Source organism: Lucilia cuprina, chromosome 5, assembly GCF_022045245.1.
Source record: "Lucilia cuprina isolate Lc7/37 chromosome 5, ASM2204524v1, whole genome shotgun sequence".
NCBI lineage: Eukaryota > Metazoa > Arthropoda > Insecta > Diptera > Calliphoridae > Lucilia > Lucilia cuprina.
The window spans coordinates 55,619,517-55,644,053 of record NC_060953.1 but is presented as its reverse complement, the minus strand read 5'-3'; the positions used below and the strand labels follow the sequence as shown (position 1 = coordinate 55,644,053).

At 29.6% G+C, this 24,537-nt stretch overlaps 5 protein-coding genes across 8 annotated transcripts in view; 2 read left to right on the top strand and 3 right to left on the bottom strand.

The window, feature by feature from the left end:
- LOC111678520 (multiple inositol polyphosphate phosphatase 1) overlaps window positions 1-10,279 on the bottom strand; it is a 23,317-nt gene extending 13,038 nt beyond the window's left edge. Inside the window, exons 1-2 of one of the 3 annotated variants that reach the window (XM_046952086.1) lie at window positions 8,713-8,924; window positions 7,472-7,473 (exon numbers count right to left, since the gene is read on the bottom strand). The gene's annotated coding sequence lies outside the window, so the exon portion shown is untranslated. Of the gene's footprint in view, window positions 1-7,471; window positions 7,474-8,712; window positions 8,925-10,171 lie in introns of those variants that run through there. The other 2 variants (XM_046952087.1, XM_046952085.1) reach the window with 2 other exon arrangements.
- LOC111678507 (nuclear RNA export factor 2) lies at window positions 10,079-15,284 on the bottom strand. The gene is made up of 13 exons (XM_023439882.2): window positions 15,176-15,284; window positions 13,998-14,230; window positions 13,479-13,934; window positions 13,280-13,417; window positions 13,050-13,196; window positions 12,885-12,986; window positions 12,515-12,821; window positions 12,111-12,448; window positions 11,907-12,045; window positions 11,605-11,849; window positions 10,691-10,813; window positions 10,422-10,627; window positions 10,079-10,304 (listed from the first exon to the last, which is right to left on the bottom strand). The coding sequence occupies exons 1-13, from the start codon at window positions 15,195-15,197 to the stop codon at window positions 10,208-10,210; spliced, it is 2,553 nt and encodes an 850-aa protein (XP_023295650.2). The 5' UTR covers window positions 15,198-15,284; the 3' UTR covers window positions 10,079-10,207.
- Window positions 15,285-15,984: 700 nt separating this feature from the next.
- LOC111678495 (uncharacterized protein F13E9.13, mitochondrial) lies at window positions 15,985-17,401 on the top strand. The gene is made up of 4 exons (XM_023439867.2): window positions 15,985-16,377; window positions 16,444-16,526; window positions 16,622-17,051; window positions 17,103-17,401. Exons 1-4 carry the CDS (start codon window positions 16,302-16,304, stop codon window positions 17,339-17,341), a joined length of 828 nt encoding a protein of 275 aa, XP_023295635.2. The 5' UTR covers window positions 15,985-16,301; the 3' UTR covers window positions 17,342-17,401.
- On the bottom strand, window positions 17,306-19,914 carry LOC111678497 (putative protein tag-52). Of its 2 annotated transcripts, XM_046952603.1 has the most exons (4): window positions 19,615-19,914; window positions 18,437-19,557; window positions 17,956-18,376; window positions 17,306-17,868 (listed from the first exon to the last, which is right to left on the bottom strand). In XM_046952603.1, exons 1-4 carry the CDS (start codon window positions 19,760-19,762, stop codon window positions 17,465-17,467), a joined length of 2,094 nt encoding a protein of 697 aa, XP_046808559.1. In that variant the 5' UTR covers window positions 19,763-19,914; the 3' UTR covers window positions 17,306-17,464. The 2 variants fall into 2 exon arrangements, with proteins under 2 accessions (XP_046808559.1, XP_023295636.2); XM_023439868.2 differs by having other exon boundaries at window positions 17,306-18,376; window positions 19,615-19,913.
- A 1,506-nt stretch (window positions 19,915-21,420) lies between these two features.
- On the top strand, window positions 21,421-24,395 carry LOC111678503 (RINT1-like protein). Its single transcript, XM_023439879.2, has 9 exons — window positions 21,421-21,741; window positions 21,810-22,051; window positions 22,107-22,301; window positions 22,361-22,481; window positions 22,590-22,699; window positions 22,760-22,922; window positions 22,980-23,205; window positions 23,266-24,058; window positions 24,128-24,395. Exons 1-9 carry the CDS (start codon window positions 21,604-21,606, stop codon window positions 24,315-24,317), a joined length of 2,178 nt encoding a protein of 725 aa, XP_023295647.2. The 5' UTR covers window positions 21,421-21,603; the 3' UTR covers window positions 24,318-24,395.
- Window positions 24,396-24,537: the final 142 nt, after the last annotated feature.

Genomic DNA, 24,537 nt, shown 5'->3' with positions numbered 1-24,537 from the left:
ACTGAACTAGAACTGAACTAGAACTGAACTAGAACTGAACTAGAACTGAACTAGAACTGAACTAGAACTGAACTAGAACTGAACTAGAACTGAACTGGAACTGAACTAGAACTCAACTAGAACTCAACTGGAACTAGCTCTTCGTTCCATAAATACGGAAATTTTTTATTTAAACTTAATATAGTTTTAATAGTACTTTTTATAAGTAATTTTTACAATTATATTTGGGACCTTTTCGAAATACCAAAAATTTAATTGAATAATTGGTTAATTTATATTTGATTGCTAACAAAAAGCGATTACCGAAAATTTAAAACTATTATTTATAATTTTCTAAAAATATAATTTTTTTTAAACGCTACTAAGTATTATTTTGCAACATTTAGCTAAATAATGACCATAAATCAAAAACTTAAAGAATAAGATATGAATTTTGAATACGAGTACAGAAAAACAGTCAAATTTATTTACAACAAACGTCAGCATATACGTCATTCAAAAAATTTTGGCGCAAAACGAAAACTATCAAATTTTAAAGAAACACTTAATTTATACGATTTTGAATTAACAAAAAAATTATATGTATATAAAATACAGGGTGTAATAATAATAAAGTTAAATTTTAAAAATTTCTTAATAATTTCTAATATTTCAGTAATTGTAGTAAAGCAAACACCAGCAACAAATATGAATAGATTCCTTTGTTTGAGCAGAAAATGTCTTTGCAAAAAAATTACAAATTTCCATTAAATTTCGCAACACTCATGTTGGCAAACAGTTTTGGACAAAAAAAGCTAGATTTCAATTAGGAAAAGCAGATAAATAGATGCCTATTTAATAGTATAATCTTTCAGAAACAACTCTTGCAACAAATTACTAATGAATTCAATAAAAAAAAAAAAAAAAAAAAAAAAAAAAAATTAAAATTCCATTAATTTTCCACTATAATTTCGAAAAGACTCTTAACAAAACAAGCAAATATACTGTTTTGTTTTTTATTAAGAATTGTATAATTGTGAACAAATGTTTGCTGTTTTTTTTTTTTAATTTTTCAAATTAAAACTATTTTCATATTTCTAGGTCATCATTTTGCCACCAACCAACCAGCAAACAACGTCAAGTATAGACACACATTTAATGTTCGATCAAAATATTTTTAAAAACAAACCACACGTTTTATAAAAAAAATGTATAATACGTTTTTATTAAAAGTTATTTATTATTTACATTGATGGCGGAAGAATGAAGCATTTGTACAATACTCGAAAATTTTCAAAAATATTGCAAGTTTTAATATTTTGAAAATTTAAAAATTTTCTTTAGAAAATTTTAAGAAATTTATCTAAATGTTGCTCATAGATACAAGTAATTAACTGTTAGTCACTAAAAATTCCAGTACTAGTTCAGCTCTAGATCAGTTCTAGTTCAGTACTAGTTTAGTTCTAGTTCAGTTCTAGTTCAGTTCTAGTTCAATTCTAGTTCAGTTCTAGTTCAGTTCTAGGTCAGTTCTAGTTCAGTTCTAGTTCAGTTCTAGTTCAATTCTAGTTCAGTTCTAGTTCAGTTCTAGGTCAGTTCTAGTTCAGTTCTAGTTCAGTTCTAGTTCAGTTCTAGTTCAGTTCTAGTTCAGTTCTAGTTCAGTTCTAGTTCAGTTCTAGTTCAGTTCTAGTTCAGTTCTAGTTAAGTTCTAGTTCAGTTCTAGTTCAGTTCTAGTTCAGTTTTAGTTCAGTTTTAGTTCAGTTCTAGTTCAGTTTTAGTTCAGTTCTAGTTCAGTTCTAGTCCAATTCTAGTTCAGTTCTAGTTCAGTTTTAGTTCAGTTCTAGTTCAGTTCTAGTTCAGTTCTAGTCCAATTCTAGTTCAGTTCTAGTTCAGTTCTAGTTCAGTTCTGGTTCAGTTCTAGTTCAGTTCTAGTTCAAAAAAAAAAAAAAAAAAAATTAAAATTCCATTAATTTTCCACTATAATTTCGAAAAGACTCTTAACAAAACAAGCAAATATACTGTTTTGTTTTTTATTAAGAATTGTATAATTGTGAACAAATGTTTGCTGTTTTTTTTTTTTAATTTTTCAAATTAAAACTATTTTCATATTTCTAGGTCATCATTTTGCCACCAACCAACCAGCAAACAACGTCAAGTATAGACACACATTTAATGTTCGATCAAAATATTTTTAAAAACAAACCACACGTTTTATAAAAAAAATGTATAATACGTTTTTATTAAAAGTTATTTATTATTTACATTGATGGCGGAAGAATGAAGCATTTGTACAATACTCGAAAATTTTCAAAAATATTGCAAGTTTTAATATTTTGAAAATTTAAAAATTTTCTTTAGAAAATTTTAAGAAATTTATCTAAATGTTGCTCATAGATACAAGTAATTAACTGTTAGTCACTAAAAATTCCAGTACTAGTTCAGCTCTAGATCAGTTCTAGTTCAGTACTAGTTTAGTTCTAGTTCAGTTCTAGTTCAGTTCTAGTTCAATTCTAGTTCAGTTCTAGTTCAGTTCTAGGTCAGTTCTAGTTCAGTTCTAGTTCAGTTCTAGTTCAATTCTAGTTCAGTTCTAGTTCAGTTCTAGGTCAGTTCTAGTTCAGTTCTAGTTCAGTTCTAGTTCAGTTCTAGTTCAGTTCTAGTTCAGTTCTAGTTCAGTTCTAGTTCAGTTCTAGTTCAGTTCTAGTTCAGTTCTAGTTAAGTTCTAGTTCAGTTCTAGTTCAGTTCTAGTTCAGTTTTAGTTCAGTTTTAGTTCAGTTCTAGTTCAGTTTTAGTTCAGTTCTAGTTCAGTTCTAGTCCAATTCTAGTTCAGTTCTAGTTCAGTTTTAGTTCAGTTCTAGTTCAGTTCTAGTTCAGTTCTAGTCCAATTCTAGTTCAGTTCTAGTTCAGTTCTAGTTCAGTTCTGGTTCAGTTCTAGTTCAGTTCTAGTTCAGTTCTTGTTCAGTTCTTGTTCAGTTCTAGTTCAGTTCTAGTTCAGTTCTAGTTCAGTTCTAGTTCAGTTCTAGTTCAGTTCTAGTTCAGTTCTAGTTCAGTTCTAGTTCAGTTCTAGTTCAGTTCTAGTTCAGTTCTAGTTCAGTTCTAGTTCAGTTCTAGTTCAGTTTAGTTTTAGTTCAGTTCTAGTTCAGTTCTAGTTCAGTTCTAGTTCAGTTCTAGTTCAGTTCTAGTTCAGTTCTAGTTCAGTTCTAGTTCAGTTCTAGTTCAGTTCTAGTTCAGTTCTAGTCAGTTCTAGTTCAGTTCTAATTCAGTTCTATTTCAGTTCTAGTTCAGTTCTAGTTCAGTTCTAGTTCAGTTCTAGTTCAGTTCTAGTTCAGTTCTAGTTCAGTTCTAATTCTGGTTCAGTTCTAGTTCATCTCTAATACAGGTCTAGTTAAATTTTAGTTCAGCAATACTTCAGTTCCAGTTTGGCTCTGGTTCAATTCTAGTTTATCTCTTAATGCAATTATTTTGTTAAATTTTTTTTACAAACAAAATTCTAATTATTTTAGGAAACTGTGTAAATTTCCATTCTTTAGTTCATATGATGACAATGATATTAGATCAATAAATATCTAGACTGCTAAATTTTTAAAAATAAAATAGTTTTCTTATAAAAATAATTTGATTTATTTATTTCTTTCTAAAAATTCATAAACTAAATTGGGGTCGACATTTATACTTTGTTTATTTATACGTGCTAGAAAATTTGGAAAAATATACAATTCAGTAGCTAAAGTTTTGGACTTGTTTTAAGAATTTTATGGTTGATTTGTCATTTTAAAAACGTAGCGTCTGGCAGAAAACAAATCTGAAAGTGACTACAAGTGTCTACGATTTATTTGAAGGTGTTTTATATTAAGTACAAAAACCACATAAAATTTCTTTAGCATAAAAAATAAACAATAAAATTCTAAATTTATTAAAACCCCTACGAAGAAATATCACAAGGTCTTTAACATTTCCTGCTAAATTTATATTCTTAATTTATATGTATAATTGCCTTGACAGACGATGACAAGTCAAAAGTTTTATAGAAAAGTAGACAAATGAATGTCCCTTTTTATCAGGGGGCTTTCATTTCCAGCTCATTATGTATGCTTTCCATTCATTAATGTTCTCAGTATCAATTTCCTTTTTCTTGTATAATGATTTTTTGCAATGTTGGTAGATTGATTGAGTAATTGAATAGTCAATGAATATTTTTTTATTCTTAATAATATAAACATTGTAATGCATTACTATTCATAAAAGAATTTTAAAACAAGTCGTTAAACTTTTTAATTTTAAATGTTTACAAATTAAGCAGGTATTTAAAAGAATTTTTATTTCGTAGAAAGATAATATATTTTACAAAAAATTGTTTTATTAAAATAACATTGTAATTTTGATTATTTAAATCTAAATATTTGTTTTAAATATACTAAATTAATAGTGAAGAGCTAAAGATTTATTTGTTAAATAAACGAACATTTTATAAACTCATTATTATTATTTATGAAGTGCCATACAATTACATAGCCGTACGTAAACAATTAATTAATTACTGACATGCTTACTTATTGTACTTATTGTACTGTACTTTAGGTTGTCCATCCCTTAATGTTTTTTAAATAGATCTAGTTTCAGTCTAGTTCAGTTCTAGTTCAGTTCTAGTTCAGTTCTAGTTCAGTTCTAGTTCAGTTCTAGTTCAGTTCTAGTTCAGTTCTAGTTCAGTTCTAGTTCAGTTCTAGTTCTGTTCTAGTTCAGTTCTAGTTCAGTTCTAGTTCAGTTCTAGTTCAGTTCTAGTTCAGTTCTAGTTCAGTTCCAGTTCAGCGATAGTTCTAAAAATATTTTTTACAAAAAACTCTGATTTTCATCAAGGACTCTGATTTTCACCAAATCTACCATCCTCATCACAAACTCAGTTATTAAGTTTTCAGCAAAAACTAAATTTGTCACATTTAACTCATTTTTTTACGAAAAAATGAGTTAGAGGGACCCCCTATTATTTCAAGTACAAATCTTAAGAATTTACTTTACACATTACCTTGTGCATTGCATGTCATGTGTATAAGCCAAAGAAGTATTTACAACAATTAACTTAAGTAGTTTTTCAACATCATACAAACATTTTATACTAAAATAAATGAATGAATCAAGTTTTGAATTTTTATCCTCTACGACCCACCTATGGTTATTTTAAACAATTCACATTTTTTACCGCGATTTTCAGCTTATTGTAATATACCCAAACTCCCAAAATTTATTTAAATATTATAAGATTTTTACACGCAAATTTCATTCAAACCAGTATTAGTAGTAGTAGTTAGTATTGTTTTATAGCTTAGCCCTGTTTTTCCTATAACACGATGAAAAACGTTCAGAATTACTTTACTGGATGTCTGGCCTAAACTGTTAGTTTGCATAATTATGTTTTTTTTTTTTATTAATGGCTACTAATTTTTTATTGTGTAAAAAAAACGTGTCACTGACCTTTCCGCCGGTTCAGTGGGGTTTTTTTGTGTAAATTTCATCACGGTTTATTTTAAACATTTTATATCATTATTGTAGTTTGTTTTTTAGTTTTTGTTTTAATAATATTACAGTTAGTTAGAATTTGTTGTATTGTTTAATTAGTGTTGATTTTTATGTGTTCTTTAGTTCAGGTTTGTTTAATTTATAGTCCGTGTATTGTTGACAAGTTGTAACAGTTTTTTTTTTTTTTTTGTAACAAGTATTTTTGAATTGGTTGTGTTTAGAGTCTAACTATTAGACTATTTTAACATTCCCATCAAAAATAAAACAAAGTGCTTCCAAAAGAATAACATTTATCACTACTTCAAATGTAGCACTAAGTGAATTTGTTTACCTTCTGTGGAAGTAATGTTTATTGACTTCCAAAGAAGTGAAAATGATCCAATTTAGTTTGAAAATGAAGGTATATTTTTTATACTGACTTTTTTTAATTAAACTCATTTTATTTTGTAGTTGATTGATTAATGCGTGAAATTTATTTATATTAATAGTGTTTAAGTCAAATTAGTTGTATTCTATAATAGAAACTTTCAAAAAAGAACATAAAAATTGCTTCCTAAAAATGACTTTAGATGTTGTGAATTTGGAATCAAATAAAAAGAACATCCCTCCTATGACAAGCCTATGTTAAAATCATCACTTCTTCAGGTCTTCTTCAGTACTACCATGGAGTAAATTCTACCTCTTTTTCGCTTCTTTGGATGTTGTTTTTTTGCTGGGATGTTATGGATTCATATCTATGTACTTACTGTACTGGTAAATTAGAATGATGCAGAACTTGTATCCTTACAGGTTATTTGAGGGTAAAGACTGGGTTTATTTCTAATAGTTTATACTAAGGAGACACAATACATTGTCAGGTCAAAGGTCAAAAATACATTTGTTTAATATTTTCCACATATCCGAGATGGGAAATTTGGGATCTATAGATATCAACTATTACTATACATACATGTAAGTAAACTATTAGGAAATTATGAAAGTTTCCCAGCTTCTTTTGATATTTGTATTTAAACTTTTGGTTCTATTTAATTAACTATAGTTTGCTTAACATTTTCCCATTTTTTTTCTTTTTTTCCTAAACGTTTAATAGTATAAAAATAAGATTCAATAGCTGTAACATTTTTTTATTTATCAAATAAACACTTTTGTTAAATGTTAACTAGTTCTTCCTTTATATGTATGCCCCAGATGTTAAATGTTTTTAAAAATGTATTTGCTTTTCTATTTAACGTTCTACTGCAAATATTTCGAACCGGTTTAATTCCGACACTTATTTGACTTTTTTGGTTTATTTAGTATTTATTTGTATTTATATATTATAATTAAAAGTAATTGTTGAAAAAATTTACAATAATTAACTATCATAACATGACTTTAAAACAAACTATAGTTAGTAATTAGATAAAAGAAACAAATACAATATTGCAATTAAATGATATTAACAAATAATTTTGTTTATTACAACAGTTTAGGGGTCTTATTCATAACAATTTATCACAGTTTTATAAGACAATTTTTCTTACAAAATTTGTTCAATAAACCTTTGATAAATTGTTATGAATAAGGCAGTAGTTTGATAAGTGATAAAAATCAGCAACGAAAATCTAATTTAATCGTCAAAATTAATAGTCTATGAAAGTTAAGCTTTCACATAGAATTTCACCTAAAAGTTAGAACTTTACGAAAATTGTAGAATTTCACCAATAACTAAATTGTTTATTTTTTTACCTAAATCTCAGTTTTTTTTAAAACAAAATCTACGTGTTTTACAAAAAACTCACTTCATATGTTCGCAGCAAAAACAGAACTTCAAAAGAAACGTAAAAGAAGTAGAACTTACTCCATGGAAGTACTGAAAAAAAAACTGAAGAAGTGATAATTTTTACTCAGCCCTATCCTTTTTATTTAATTCCAACTTCACAACTTCTGAAGTCATTCTTAAGAAGTAATTTTTATGCTTTTTTTTAGATGTCTACTTCCTAATAACTTCTAAAAAATGAGAATGAGTTCTGTTCTAGTTCTGTTCTAGTTCTGTTCTAGTTCTGTTCTAGTTCTGTTCTGTTATAGTTCTGTTCTAGTTCTGTTCTAGTTCTGTTCTAGTTCTGTTCTAGTTCTGTTCTAGTTCTGTTCTAGTTCTGTTCTAGTTCTGTTCTAGTTCTGTTCTAGTTCTGTTCTAGTTCTGTTCTAGTTCTGTTCTAGTTCGTTTCTAGTTCTGTTCTAGTTCTATTCTAGTTCTGTAAATTTGTAAGATTTGTTTTTTAAATCACTCCTCACACCTTTTTTTCCGAAAAAAATGTAAATAAAAATAACTTTACAAAACAAAGGAAATAAATTATATATTTAAGTATGTGTTATACACATATTAATCTGATCTTGACAATGAATATCAAATAAATTTAATGACAACCAATACTCGCAGCAATATTTTACTTTTGAACAATTTCTATAATCAGCAAAAAAAAAAACAGAAGAAATATTTATAAAAACACGATTTAAAAAAAAACGTAAAAATGTTTGTAAACAATGAATATTATACAACTAACCGGTTTAACAAATAATTTTAAAATCTATTGGATTTTAAATATACTAAATAACTAAAAATACAAATATATATGAAGTCACCTGACTGATAAAATAAATTTCGAATATTTCGCTAATTTTTATTAAATTTTTAAATTGTACTAAAAAAATGTTGTTTCTTTTTAAAAAGGTGGATCCATTTATTGGTTTAGACGAGAAAAAAAACTTGTCTATATAAATTGTATACAAAATCTGAAAATCAAACATCTGTTTCCTACAATTAAAAATAAATCTCCCAAAAACATTACTTTTTCTTATAAACTAAATAATAAAAAAAAATCTTTATATAAAATTTGTTTATTTAGTTTAACGTTAAAACAAAAATGTCATAACGAAAAATTTCTTTAACAAATTAACACCTTCTCTATTTTAATTATTTTTTAAATATTTCATCTCGTTTTGTTTTAATTTTATGATGAGAAAATTTTAAAAATTCATATAATTTATTATCACAATGTGTTTTTGTAGTTTTCTAACTTTTTTATGAATTTTATTTTCATTTAAACTTTTTTGCAATTTGTTATGTGTATTTATTTTAGATAAAAAATTTTTTCATTGCTAATATTTAATTTAAAAATACAAATTATATTTGATTTGTTTTATGTAAGAAATATGATTTTTTTTTAAATTTATATTTTCACCACCTACTTTTTTGAATTTTATTAGAACGTTTCACTGCTTATTTTTTTATTTTTATATATATTTTTTTTCGTTTAAAAAAGTCACTTTAAATATTTTATTTAATAAAAATTCAGTGACTTATTTGAGCGCGCTTTGTTTGAATATTTCGAATTTTTTAACGTACCGCCGTCGTACGTACCGTTTATTTATACGTCTAAATATCAACTGTTGTTGTGTTTTTGTTGACCATCCGTAGACAAGTGTTTATTTTTTAATCTGACAGATACATTTGATAATCGTTGCACAAAAAAACATAAACACACACAATGATAGAAATTAAAATCTATGTGTGAAAATTTTTTAGTCAGATACATGTTGGGAGTTGCCAGATAAGTAGTGGGGTTTTAAGGGGGAATATTTTTTTCTTTTAAATATTAAAAACAATTGTTTTTGTAACAGTTGCTAAAATATTTGAACTCTGACAAATTGATTCTGATTGGATAACGTTATGTTCAGTTCAATTCTAGTTCAGTTCTAGTTCAGTTCTAGTTCGGTTCTTGTTCAGTTCTAGTTCAGTTCTAGTTCAGTTCTAGTTCAGTTCTAGTTCAGTTCTAGTTCAGTTCTAGTTCAGTTCTAGTTCAGTTCTAGTTCAGTTCTAGTTCAGTTCTAGTTCAGTTCTAGTTCAGTTCTAGTTCAGTTCTAGTTCAGTTCTAGTTCAGTTCTAGTTCAGTTCTAGTTCAGTTCTAGTTCAGTTCTAGTTAAGTTCTAGTTTATAATATGATGAGGACCCAGAATATTGTTGTTTTATGGCTATACGACCAATATTTTAATGTGTTACAAACGAAATGACAACCATAATATACGCTTTATCTTGTTTGATGACGGGTTGAAATTGATAAGACAATAAAAAGTACTCACTAAAGTTGCAAATTCAATCGTTTTAAATAAAATCAATATTTTACAGACATATTATAAAAATAATAATTATACATTCAGATATACATACGTATGTATAAAATTAATACATATATCGTCACCTAAAAAGCAAGAGGTCGCATCTAGTTTCGTATGGGGATATTTGAACATACATAAGAATCAACAATAGATTTAAAATATTTGGTTAGTTAGGGCAGATTGCGTTTCAGGTGACTATATGTATTATAATAAAAATATTTCTTATGAATATGAGACTGACTGAGAGTACTTGAGATAAACTGAAATAAAAATTTTTAAAATTGGTAACTTTTGAAGTTTAAAGATAGTGGAATTATTAATAAAACCCTTTTTTTCAAATAAGACTATTTTGTGTCATAACACGATAAAAGTGTCTAGATTATTAAAGTACTTTTTTCAAATTTCATGTAATCTAATTAAATTAGGTAAACAATTTAAATACGTCATTGAAATTGATTTATTTCATTAGAAATCTTTGAAGGAGATAAACATTCTATAAGTTTTTTTTTTAAATTATAATATTGTAAATTACCTTTAAAATAGCAAATTAAGAAGTTAAATATGTAAATCAATTAAAAGCGGTATCTGGTATTTCTTTCTTCTCAGACAACTGTAAAAATATCTCCAAAGCGTTTTCGAAATTCCAATTAGCTTCATCTAAACATCTGTAATTTAAGTTAGATAAAATATAACCAATTTAAAAAATATTTTAATTTATCAGAAATCAATGATCGTCCATTTAAATTTATTGTGATGTGATATGCAAATAATTTCTCTCTTACCTTGTACACCATATAGACTTTAAACTAGTTGCCTCTTGAAACATAACCAACAAAGCTTCCTTATCATTCAATGTTAATTCATCTTTGTTCGATTTATCTTCACTTTTGAAATATTTGAATGCGATTTTTGTTTGTGTAGCTGTTGGTGTAAAGACATTAAGCTGATCATTTATTATTTGATAATTTGTAATCATTTTGAGAGGACCCTAGAAAATTTAGAAACCGTTTTAATATATAGTTTATTAAAAAGTTATATAAAGCTTAATTACCGCATTACGTTTCACTGGCTTTAGTATGAAAGTACGTGAAAATCCCATTAATATATCGGTTTCCATTATGCTAGGGGCCTGATCCAAGTACACACCATTAACGGTAATAACAATCATGTTTTCCTTAAATTTTGTAGAAATGAAATTATTACTTTTAAAGTAAATTATTTTACTGGACTGTATTTTTAAAAATTGTTAAAATTTCGATTAAAACTGAACATTTTTAAATTTTGATTAAAAATGCTTTTATTAATGCTTTTCTTAGATTAATATTCTGCTGTTTTTACACCACTTAGGTGGAGGGTATATTGGGTACGTACTGATGTAACTCATTGAAATATTGGTTTTATACCGACCGTAACTCTTTCACGTATACGGGACACCGATGTCCAACGATTTTTTTTAATTTTTCTGGAAATAAATGGTTATTTCCAAAGGAAAATAAGTAATTTTTTAGAATTTGATATCACTACATGCTAAATTCGAAAAAATCTTTCGAAAACACTTTTTCCATTTTTCATCAAAAATGATCAATATAAAGTGTGCAGTCATAAAAATCCAGCGGTTTAGTTTTGTGCGTGAAAGGGTTAAAGTATACCAATCGACTCAGTACAGAATCATGTACTGAATCGATTTATTCAATATGATTTAATTAAACTTGACATAAACGTTACTTGTAGACCAAGGACGAAGCCTATTGAAAGTTGAACCGATAATTATGTTATACCTTCTGGTATCTCCACCAAAATTAGCACAATTGGTGGTAGTGGTGATTTTCGTTTTAGTATATTTTGTTGTAGTTCTTTATTAAATGAACCCACCTTCGTTTTATGTTAAGTAACATCAATGATTTACTATTTTCTTTTTATTTCTTTTTACTCCCCAATAGGGGAAAATATATTTTATATACTTACATTATGCACCATACAATCAGTGCTAAATGTCAGCATATCATGTGTAGTTCCTGGAAGTTCCATAAGTACTCGTATAATTTCACTAGGACCAAAATACATCGATGTATAAGCACGATTAAATTCAATTTTAAGAATGTTGCGTGAAACATTTAAATATTTCAAAATACGTTTACTATTTTGTGCTGGTAACTTGGCCAAATTGTAGTTGCAAGTTAAAGTTAGTACAGACTTAGGATGATAAAGATCTAAAAATAAAAATGAACTAATTGTTTTAAAGTTTTAAAATTTAAAAAAGAAATTACCTTTTAAATAAACACGATCGTTTTCATATGTTTGAAAATAACGTGTTACAAATTCATTAACAAAATCATAGCCAGCTGTATCACATAGAAAATTTTTTTGAGAAGTTAAATTGCCTTTGGCAGTGATTTCCACATTATCCTGAAATTAGGAAATTAATTTTTTAAAAAGTTTTTTATTATAGTAAAAAAAAAACTAAACTTTACCAAAACTTTCAATTCTGGAAAATATTTTTTAACCGTTTTGATATATTCACCCGCAAAACAATACTTGGAACATAAAGGATTGCCGTCTAATCTTAAAGATCTAATACCCAATACCCCTATATCTTTGATGTCATATAAATCATGTATCCAATTATTACCCAAATCTATGGCTTTTAAATTACTCATCATGGCCAAAACTTTAGAAAAATTAGCACTTAATATCTTATTATGCGCCAAACGTAGTTCAATGCAAGTAGAGAGAAATTTACGTGAAGCTTGCATTAGAACACGAGTTAAAATCTTAGGAGAACTAAGATTTATAACAATGTTTTCCAAACCTGTAATTAATTAAAAAAAAAATATATATATATTAAAGTATTTATAGTTTTGCAAGAAAAACTAACCTTCTATATTTTGAAAATTATTTAAATCTAGCATACGATCCATGGCACTGAAACGTCTGTTAAGAGCTTTTTCTATACATTCCATAGGCTCTAGTTGACCCTTTTTAAATGGACTTATATTCATCATTAGATAATACACTACCGTTTTATCCATATGCAATTGTGGTGTGAAATCTGTGGTAGTATTTGTTGGTGGCGGTGGTGCTTCGAGTCTTGGTATTTTTATTTCCAAATTACAAGTATCAACCAAGTGTTTGATTTGAGAAAAACAATTGCGCACCAAAAACTGATGCTCTCCAGAGTTAAACTAAATATGTTAATAATTTATATTAAATTTATAAAAATTGTAGAAATAAACAACTCAACTTACCTTATAATAACAAGGATAAATATCACTTAAGTTACTGGAAATTGTAAGGAAAAAATAATCAAATATTTCCTCCTTAGAAAATTGATGTGTTTCATCGGGAATCTTTAGAAAAGTTACAGGTGTTTAACATTTGTTATAAATTCAAAATGATTAATAAAAACTTACCATAAAAGCATGCCAATCTGTACTATTTTCGAATTTATTTAGATCTGTTTTATTAGACCAATCAATGCGATAACCTTCAGACTCTGTTTGCATTAGATTATCTAGTGGTGTATAATCACTGGAGAGATTTTCGGAGGGTATACCATCCTAGCAGATAAATTTTATGAAAATATTTACAACTTTATTTATGTACAAATCTTTTTCAAGTTTAATGAAGTTTATTTACTTACAATTTTTTTAAAGTTTTTCAATACCGGTCTTAAACATTCCGGATATGTAACTGCCTTTGTTAGCGGATTACCTTGAAGCATTAATTCGTCAGCTTTTAAAGGTTCCAAATCACGACATGTACGACTGGGTGATCGTAACTTAAAAATATTTGTTTTTATAACTTTTACTTAATATCACAATAATTTTCTAAAAACTTACCAAATTATCACTTAAATCAAGTAAGGCAAATTGTACGCCACTAAACAGCTTTAATGGAGCCAAGGTATTTATTTCATTACTACTTAAAATAATACCATTAATAGTGCGAAATTGTTCATCATTGCGATAAATTAAATCACAAACACGCTCCAAAACACCACGATTACTTAGATTGACAACAACATCATAAAAGTCAGGATTTTGTGCAAATAATGATAAATTTAAAATACCATCTTCACCATTACGATGTTCCATGCGACCGTACAAAGCATTTAAAGCTTTAGTCACCTGACTTATGGGAGAAACTTGACCATATTTAAATTCACCCACATTCAATTGTACCTTCAAATGAATAACAACACCTTTGGGTAGATGTAGACACAAGTTCCGGGCAAATAGTTTATCCATTGCTGGTTGACATTGTCGTACCAAAAAACGGTCTTCTTTATTGCCACGCTTTAAGAAAATGTTATTAGTTATTAGTTAGTTTTCAAAAAAAGTCAACATTTTTTAACTTACTCTATAGGCTACAGGATAAAATTCTTCACCCTCTACTGCTGCAAATATGGCCTCCAGTATGGCATACTTACCCTCTATACCCATAAGTTTACCATAATGTTGTACAACAATTTGATGCCAAATAAAGCCTTGATTCATTACTTTCTCATCATACTGTTTACATTTGTAATAGGTTATGGCATTCCGATAGTTGATCTCAATACTCATGTGATTGGGAAAGTGTAAAACTTCATCTAGAAAGTTAAATTGTTAGAAATTGTTTAATTAAAAATAAACTACAGTGTGGCTATTCCGTACTTATATAATAGATTAGTTTGAACTTAATAAAGTGAGAATCATTGACTGATTTATAAAAATATTGATCATTGAATAAACAATTGTGTATTAGTGTTGTTCTAGTGCGTTATGGTTCTAGTTTAGTTGTAATTCACTTAATTTCTAGTCCAGTACCATTTCAGTAATAGTTCTAGCTCAGTTTTAATTCAATTCTAATTCAGCTCTTGTGCAGTTCCTTCTATTTCATCTTCCATGTTCTTCCATGTACCAGTTTAGTACGAGTTCTAGCACAGTTTTAATTCAATTCTAGTTGTGCTCTTGTGCAGTTTGCCTTTCCTTCTATTTTATAGATAGAAACTACTTTTCAACCCGAGACAAAAAATGTGGACATCTGCCATGGTGGCCTATTTCACGGTGATCTTCTCCAACCACTGCGTCAGCTTTTGCAACGACTCACCACCGCCCCATTGTGTTTTTATACACGCCGGTGGATATTTACGTATAAGGAAGTTCAGGTCCAGTATACGTGCACTTTGCTCAAGTACTCAAGCTATCTAATCTCTTGCAAGGACAGGTCAACCACTACGTGACTATCCTGAGGGCAATTGGCCACCCGTAGTACCACATTATATGGTGCTCTAGTTAGACCCCATGTCAAATCATACCAAGAACTGGCCGTGAAGTTAAGTGACACCACCACTAGAGGTAGTGGTAGCAACTCTTTACCCCGATATTGCAATGTGCCAAGATGCGGATCAACATGCAAAATGGGAAGTTCATTCTACAGTTCGAAATTGTCTTAAATTTAAATTTCTCACAGTATTATTGCTTGAGATTATCAGAATTACTAAAATATTAACTCATCTTTCAGCCAGCCACACAAATTGTCACATTAAACTTACCTGGACACTTTAAAGTCGACATTTTTGAACAACAATTTACAATTAATTAGTAGAATTTTGACCGGCAAAATAATGCAATTGTTTTTTGTTGATAACAACTTCTTTTTCACTACAATTCACTAAAAATTGATGACACCACTAAAATACATTTAAAATAGGGTTCTATAAATGGACTTTCGAATAATCGAACAATCAACTTTTTGACGAAAAAAGTCGAAGTCGACTATTTTGTCCCAAAAAAGTCGATAACCCGACTATCGTCTCTGAAAAAAGTCGAAAAGTCGACTTTGTAAATAAAAGTCGTAAAGAGTTTAAAAAAGTCGGAAAAAATCGGAAAGTCGGAAAAAGTCAAAAAAAGTCGGAAAAAGTCGAAAAGTCGGAAAAAGTTGAAAATAGAAAGAAGTCGAAAAAACTCAAAAATTGCAACAAATAGAAAAAATATAAATAAAATTTTTTTATTAATAATAATAATAAATAATAATAATAATAATAATAATAATAAATAATAATAATAATATGTTAAATGGCAACGTTATAAATTTACGCTTCTGGCTTCGGAAAAAGTCAAAAATAGTCGGAAAAAGTCGAAAATTCGAAAAAATTCGGAAAAAGTCGAAAAAGTCGAAAATAGTCGAAAAGTCGGAAAAAGTCGAAAAGTTGGAAAAAGTCGAAAAGTCGACTATTTATACAATATTAAAAGTCGAAAAATCGACTTTTCGATTCAACTATAGAACCCTATTTTGTTTATTCATTTTAAAACCCTAACTTCAGTTATAGCCAAGTAGTATTGAATCCAAACAATTACACGGTCCACAAATTATGTAGTTGTTGCTCTGGCACGACTGAAATTGGGATGGAGCAACGAGCTCAAGGCCTACTGGTCCTGCATAGACTGTGCTGTTTTCAATATATACCCAGCATGTGGTTACAACAACCCACATCAACTTTATAATTATAGGACCTCATTTGACCCTTGCCCCTATAAATTAGATATTTGTAGTTTGTCGCTTTAATTGTAATTTATTTATTATTGTTTACAACTGATAAGCAACAAGTTGTTTGCAAATTCCTACTATTACTGTTAATTTTTAAGTTTTTTGCTTAACTAATAGCAATTTCTTGAAAAATGCAACGTTTTTTAAAAGTTTTTCAAAAGCCTACATGTAATATTATAGGCATGATTCATGTGGAAGCTTTACCTGGTAAGTATTTATGATTTTGTATGGGATAAAGGTACATAATACCTAAGCTTGTTATCTTATGTTTAGGTACACCTCTTTATAAAGGCAATTGGACGGAAATTATAGAAAAGGCAAAATATGAAGCTAATATTTATAAAAAATATAAATTGGTAAGAATGGTCTATTTTAAAACTGTTAACATTATTTGATCCTAGGACGCTGAAGCCTTCCTTAAAGTCTAGCTTTACAATTTCTCCTCTTTTAGGATTCAGTTTTAATAGAGAATATGCATGACATTCCCTATATACAAGAGCATGATTTGGGACCCGAAACGGTGGCCTGTATGACACGTTTGTCTCAGGAAATAAGAAATATTATACCAACCAGTTGCATGCCTATAGGTATACAAATATTAGCCTGTGGTAATAAACAAGCTTTGGCAGTTGCCAAGGCCTGCAATTTGCAATATATAAGAGCAGAAGGCTTTGTTTTCGATCATGTAGCAGATGAAGGTTATACAAAAGCTTGTGCTGGTTCTATACTAAGATATCGCCAGCAAATTGATGCTAAAGATATTTTAATATTTACCGATCTTAAGAAAAAACATTCAGCTCATAGTATAACACAAGATGTAACATTGTTGGAGACAGCCAAGGCGGCAGAGTTCTTTTTAACGGATGGTGTTATAATAACGGGTAACATTGCGATAGTTTTGCACTATTAAAGCTAAATATAATGTAATTTAGGTAATGCTACGGGAGAAGCGGCAAAACCTCAAGATTTATTGGAATTAAAAGGTAAACTACAAGTACCTTTACTAATAGGTTCTGGTATTACCAAAGACAATCTTAAGGATTATTATCATCATATACAAGCAGCCATTATAGGTTCACATTTTAAGCAGCAAGGATTGTGGTATAATGAAATAAGTGAATCCTCGGTAGAACAGTTTATGGAACAAGTTAAAACGTTAAGTGTTGTTTAATTTTATTTGTTTAAATGATATTATTAATAAAAAATTACAAAAAAAAAATCTTAAGAAAAATGTGTGTGTATGTATGTAAAAAACTATAATCTCCTTGATGTAAAAAAAGTCTTATAAAAATATTTAAAATAAATTAGCAAAAAAATCATAAATTCTCTCACGCAGGGAATTACGTGAACCTCCATCCGCTATTTCCAAAGGAGCTACTGCTTCTCGTTGAAATTCAAAAGCTACTGGTGGCTGTTCTTCATATAAATTATCCAAGGAGTCATCAAATTTAACACGTTTCTTTTGTGGCGGTGAAGATATTTTTATATCTTCAAAATTCTCCTTCAATGAGGCTGGTAAACACCAATTTGTAGTAGCGTCCTGTAATCCCTCAGAGGTTTTAATACTATGATTACTTTTATTACTGCCATTACTAGATCGGAGTGGAAATAAAACATCACGAAAGTTACCACCTCCTTCCATCGGCACGCAAACTTGCAAAAGATCTTCTCTTTGCACCGCTCTTGGTATAGTATTGTCTACATTTTGTGTGCGAAAATAAGATTTTGAATCAGAGTAACGACTGGCAAAACCATAAGTAGGATCATGATCATTGGTATTATTACCTATAGGCTGTACACTATTAAGATTTTGCTTATGATGTTGTTGGGAATTTCGATTAGTTTTCTTAAGAATGCCACGTGTATTGGAGCGCATTTTATCATTCGATATAAATTTATACAATTTAGATAAACGTTTTTCTGGTGTAACGGTCATTTGCTGTTTATTACGCAAAATACTTTCTTCATTTTGTTGGAGTGTAGGTGGCATAGGAGCAGTTCTCTTAAGGGGTTTATTATTGTTGTTGGCGCTTTTGCAAATTTGATTTGTATTTGATTTTTCCATTATATTCGAGGTGGCAAAGGGAGTTAGTTTACGTTTGCCGCCACCACCAAAACATGATTTTGCCACAAATGATGAATCAACTTCTGTTTCATCTTCAGAGTCGGTGGCACGATTTTTATTACGAAATATTGTATCGTATTCCTGTTAAAATTTAAAATCAATATAAATTTTTAAAAGTTTTTCAATTTATTATCCACTTACCGATTTCTTTTGCTTTGGGCTCAACATATAGTCCGAACCGAAATGTTTAATGCTATCCTTTTTTCTTAAAGGCGTACGTTTGCTACTCTCCTTCCTCAATGTTTTGCGACATTGAATATGCAAGTCAATAGCATCTCGTATGAAACCTACCCAGGCACGACATACTTGCAAATCTTGAGAAGCGAAAATAATGCCATCACTTTGACAAGTAATTTTAAAATTACCCGGTAACAATTCATAGACTTTACATTTCTTCAAAGGGAATATGCAACAACATTCCAAAGAGTTTTCCACAATAGTATTAGGCGATCGTTCCTTAAGAATTTTACAATACATAAAAATATCAGACATGAGTACACAATAGCGTTTTATTTCGCTACCATTACGGGTGACCTTATGCAGCACACCCTCCCTAATAACTTTGCGCGAAGGCTTAACAATATTCGGTGAACGATTGACTAAAGAATTTTGTAAATTTATAAGCAATTGTGTAACCTCTTGGTCTTCTACACAGGAATTAATATGTGATACTGTACTTTCAATTTGTTTCACCGATTCCTTAAGCAATTTAAAATCAGCATCTGCCGGACTGGTATAGAGTAAAACCTGCTCCAGTAAAAGTTTATAACGTGGCACCCTTTGTATGGGCACAATCATTAAAGAATTCAACTTTCGTTGCAACTCCGGACGAGATTCATTTATTTCCAAGAACTTACGAAATGCAGCATTTTTCGAAGTCAACTCCTGTAAAACTAACAATGCATTCCGATAGTCGAAAGCATAAACTGAATAAAGTTTAAAGAAAGGAGCCATTTTTAAGAACGCTTGGGCCACATTATCCATATCCGATTCTAGTTCTCTTAGAAATTCACCATTTAAATTGTGTATCATTTCAATTTGACCAAAGAGTGTGGTATGACTGGCATCATCTATAAGCTGCTGTTCCTTAAGAGGCTTTACAAAATAATCCATTAAAAGTTCCAGCTGTTGCAAATAAGCCTTTTCCGAGGTAATAATTTCCTGCACCGCTTGTAGGCGAAAATTACGCCTTTTATCCATTTCTGTATTGGGTGAATAGGTAAGGGGTGAATTACCCGAACCACCGGCCAACATGGAACATACTACATACTTGCATTAAGACATCGTTCTTTTACAAATTACTCCCTTAAAGTACTTACCCTTATTCCTAGTTTTTACCGTCAATAGATTACGTTCCTGCAACACCTGACGCAGTTCGCGGCTAAAACTCAAAGCCGTTTCTGGCGTCCGTGGTGAAGCCATTTCATTAACAGCATTATTGCAAGGTCTTTTTATGGGTGTATACATTTTATTCGATATATTTCTAACAGTTTATGTACTGTGGGAGATTCTATTCAAGTTATTAAATTAAAATATGTATATCCTTTAATTAAAACAGATGCCCTGAAAAAATGCTACGGCCACAAATTGAAAAATTCAAATTTGACAGCAAAAATTTAACAACCCAGTGTTGCATTGCAAATGTTTTGTTTCTAGGTAGGGTTTAGGGTTCTATAGTTGAAACGAAAAGTCGACTTTTCGACACTGCGTTAGTTAAAAGTTGACATTTCGACATTTTGCATTTTATGCAGTCGATTTTTTAGACTTTTCGACTTTTAGTATTTTATAAATATTCGACTTTTTCCAACTTTTCGAATATTCCGACTTTTTTCGACCTTTCGACTTTTTTCGACCTTTCGACTTTTTTCGACTTTTGACTATTTTTGACTTTTTTTATTTTTTTCGAGTTTTCCAACTATTTTAGAGTTTTTGACTTTTTCCACTTTTTTTAAATTTTCGATTATTTTTGACTTTTTTCTACTATTTTCGAGTTTTCGACTTTTATTTACAAAGTCGACTTTTCGACCTTTTTCATAGGCGATACTCGATTATTCTAAAGTCGATATATAGAACCCTTGTGTAAAACAAAATTGAAAGTCGACTTTTCATAAAACACAAAAGTGGTAGGGTTCTATATTTGAAACGAAAAGTTGACTTTTCGACTTTTTGCATATTATGCAAAGTCGGGTTTTCGACATTTTGCATTTTATGAAAAGTCGACTTTTCAACATTCGACTTTTTGCATTTAGTTAAAAGTCGATTTTTCGACTCTTTTCATTTAATTAAAAGTGGATTTTTAGACTTTTTTCATTTAATTAAAAGTCGATTTTTCGACCTTTAATATTTTATAAATAGTCTTTTCGACTTTTCGACTATTTTCGACTTTTTTCCACTTTTTTCGACTTTTTGCGACTTTCGACTTTTTTCGACTTTTCGATTTTTTTCGACTTTCCGACTTTTTCCGACTATTTTCGACTTTTTCCGACTTTTTCCGACTTTCGACTATATTCGACTTTTCGACTTTTTTCGACTCTTTCCGACTTTTCGACTTTTTTCGACTCTTATTTACAAAGTCGACTTTTCGACTTTTATTTACAAAGTCGACTTTTCGACTTTTTTTATAGACGATAGTCGAGTTATCGACTTTTTTGAAACAAAATAGTCGATTTCGACTTTTTTTCGAAAAAAGTCGATTGTTCGATTATTCGAAAGTCTATTTATAGAACCCTAAAAAGTGGTAACTGCAGAGTAATTTTGCCCTATAGTTTATAATAATTGTCTTATTACAGGATGGTTCAGATACATAAAAACTATAGAAATATACAAATCTTTAAAAAAATATATTAAAATTAGTTCAAATTATTTTTTTTATATTAAAGAGGGGAGTAAAAATAACAATAATTTGTTTAAAGGCTATTAAATCTTATATTTTTTAATAATTATTTTCATTAGATTTGTTTACACTGTCTGGCATCATTGCTTTAAACAGCTGTAGCAAAATGTGAACATTATCAAACAATAACAAGAACTGAAACTCAACGCCAAAGAAACACTAGAAACTGTCAAAATAAAGTAAAAAATAAGAATGTATGAGTAAAATTGTCAAAAATAACTCCATATATGTGAGAAAATTGAAATTATATATATTTAACGTTCCGCTCCGCCATATCTTTACCTATGACAATATTCAATCAGCAAGACGTCATATAATATTTTTTTGTTTTCGTGTAAATTGTTTAAACAAATTTTTGTTGTCGTGTTCAATATTAGTGTTTCTATTTTAATAATTAAGGCTTTTAAAGCTCAAAATGCAAACAAAACTCAGTGTAGAAGAACGCGTTTTGGCTAGAGTTAATCAGGAAATCGGTAGTGATTTTAAAAAGTTACACCGAGCCTCAGTTTTGGTAGAGGACTATAAGCAGCGTTTGGAGAAACTTAAAGATAAGGTAGTAAATAAAACTATGAACTATTTATGTTTAATAATATATTATATTGCATTAATTTTAATCATTAGCTTAACTATGCATCCGAAGAAAATGTGTCCAGTTTTAAATCGGCCATCGAGACAAAAGAGCAGGCCTGTGATAGTATTGATTTCCAAATGACCAAACTGCAACAGTTTGGTAAGAAACTAGCCGCTCGCATTAAAGAATCGAATAATGCATTTAAGGGGGTAAAACCAGACTTGGAGCAAGTGCGCAAGTTACAGCAATTAGTACAGTATTTACGTATAGTTCAGGATATACAGGAAATAAGGTAAGTGTTTTCATAATATCTTATGTTTGCAACATGTAAAATATTTCATTTATAGTCATTCCCTTACCCAATCCCTTAATGGCAAAGACGAAGCTAAACTTATAAATTTATATTTAAATCTCTATGAAGAAAGTGACTATGAACATAGTGTTATAGGTCGCTTAAGCAGCGTAGAGGCACCGTTTCTTAAATCTTTTGCCATACGCACAGCCATATATTGGCATGGTCTATTAAAGGAGCGTTTTACAAAGTAAGTTTTTATTTTGTTAAAAACAAAATCGCTTTGTTAATAGTAAAATACAATTTTAGAGAATTTGAAAATGTTTTAAAATCTATGAAATGGGGACAAAAAGAACAGGATCCCTTAAATTATAAACCATCAATGGATAATATCAATAAGGCGCAGTTGTTGGCAGAATATTTATTTTTGGTAAAGTATTAAAAAACATCCCTGTATAAAAGAGATCTGGTTAAGTTCTAGCTTAGAGCTAAATAAGTTCTAGTTTAGTACTTTTTTAACATCAGCTTTATTTTGCAGCTAAAATCACCAGCAGAAGAAACAGAACCTTTAGAAATGATTACATCTAGTATAATATGCCAGCCCATGTCTACTGTTACCAAATACTTATTGGCACCCTACAGACAAAGGTAAGACTTGTTAATATTTTTAAAATATGTAATTTTTCTTTAAAATAAACACTTTTTAAGATTCATGTATCATTTTACGGGAGTTAAACAAACCAATCGTTTGGATAAACCCGAATGGTTTTATACTCAAATACTTAACTGGGGCAAAGAGACACATTTATTTGTGGGCAAAACATTTCAACCAGCAGCTGTTAAAGCTGGAAAAGTAGATTTTAATATAAGGGTAAGTGGTAATAAATTTAAAATTGTAAAAATTTATAATTATAACAATATTACACAGCTAGAGTTTATGCGTGGTTTAGTGCAACTAACCATAGAAAAATTGGCCTTAGATATAGAAGAAATAAGTCGTGATGAAAATCTATTTGCCCATTTATTAGATGAAACTTTGGCTTTTGAAGCAGAGTTAAGAGAGAACTTTGGCTATCCTGCCAGTTTTGCCAGTGCTATATGTGTTGTTACCCAGCCAGTTTATTTGCTAAAATGGATTTCCTTAGAAGAACGCTGTAAGATGAAGGTTTTTTATAAATCGCTTGTTTAAAAGTTAATTAAATCTGCAATTTTAGTTTGTTCTGAGAAAATGGATATGATACTGCAGGCTGAAAATCCCTGGCAACTAATCGATCCCAATATTTACGATGATGAATTGAAAATTCCCAAATGTGCTGATCAATTCATACGTTTATTGGAGGCTATAAAAGATCGTTATTATTCTCTTATACAACCAGGACACCAATTACAATTTCTTACCCTACAAATGGAATTAATAGATAACTTTCGTCGTAGACTGGTGCAATTGCACAGCAGTGGTTCGGTGGAGAGTATAACTATTTTAAATGCCATAAATTACATCAAAATGGTCCTAAGTGAATGGGGTGAAAATGTCCATTATCTACATTTACATGCCGCCTTAGTGGGACCTAATGCCGAAGAAATCAGCTCGGTGTTTGAACATCCCGTGGAGGAACTAGAGCATTGGACTCAACAACTTTTAAAGAATCTAGCCACCAAAGCTGTCAATGAAATCAAAGCTAAATCAATGCCTTATAGACACGACTGTTGGCCTTCAATGCCTGAACAAAATTCGAAAGAACCCTTTATACTCTCACCCAGTGCTGGCGAAATGTTTCAAGTTATGGTTACAGTTTTGCATAATTTGGAAAGGGAACTATCAGCCAATCTATTCAATTTAACTTTAAGGCTGATAGCCCAACAAATTGATGATTATATGCTGGATAGTATGATCATGAATACGAAATTCTCACCAGCTGGAGCGGCACAATTTAATTACGATATGACACGTAATTTGTTTGCTCTATTTGGACAATACTGCCGGAGACCTGATTTATTGTTTAAAAAGTAGGTTTTGTTTTGTGTTTTTTTTTAGAAAAAGTGAACAAGTTTTATTGCTTCTTTTTGAAATTTCAGAATCCATGATGCCAATAAACTATTAAATGCTGCTCGCGGTACAGCCTTATTGTTGCACGAAAACCTTCAGGCTACTAACAATTCCCTGGAGGATAAAATGAAGGCTTTAAAAGATGTTGGTATTGTAAATTTTAAACCAAAAACTTGTATTGAAGTTCTCGAAAGGCGTACAGATATTCGCATGTTTTAAGTGTGCGGTCTGGTAGAGATAATAAAAGTTTGACTTTTTTTTACTTTTAAAATATAAAAACAAAATACCTATGGTAAACTAAAACAATCCTTTTTGTTTCAAAAATTTTTATGGCATACAACAATACGACATCGGTTGTGAATTGGACAATTGTATTGCTTTTTAAGGAGAGTTGTATTTTTTCTTTCCTAATTCCTACAATTAATTATTAAAGTTTTCG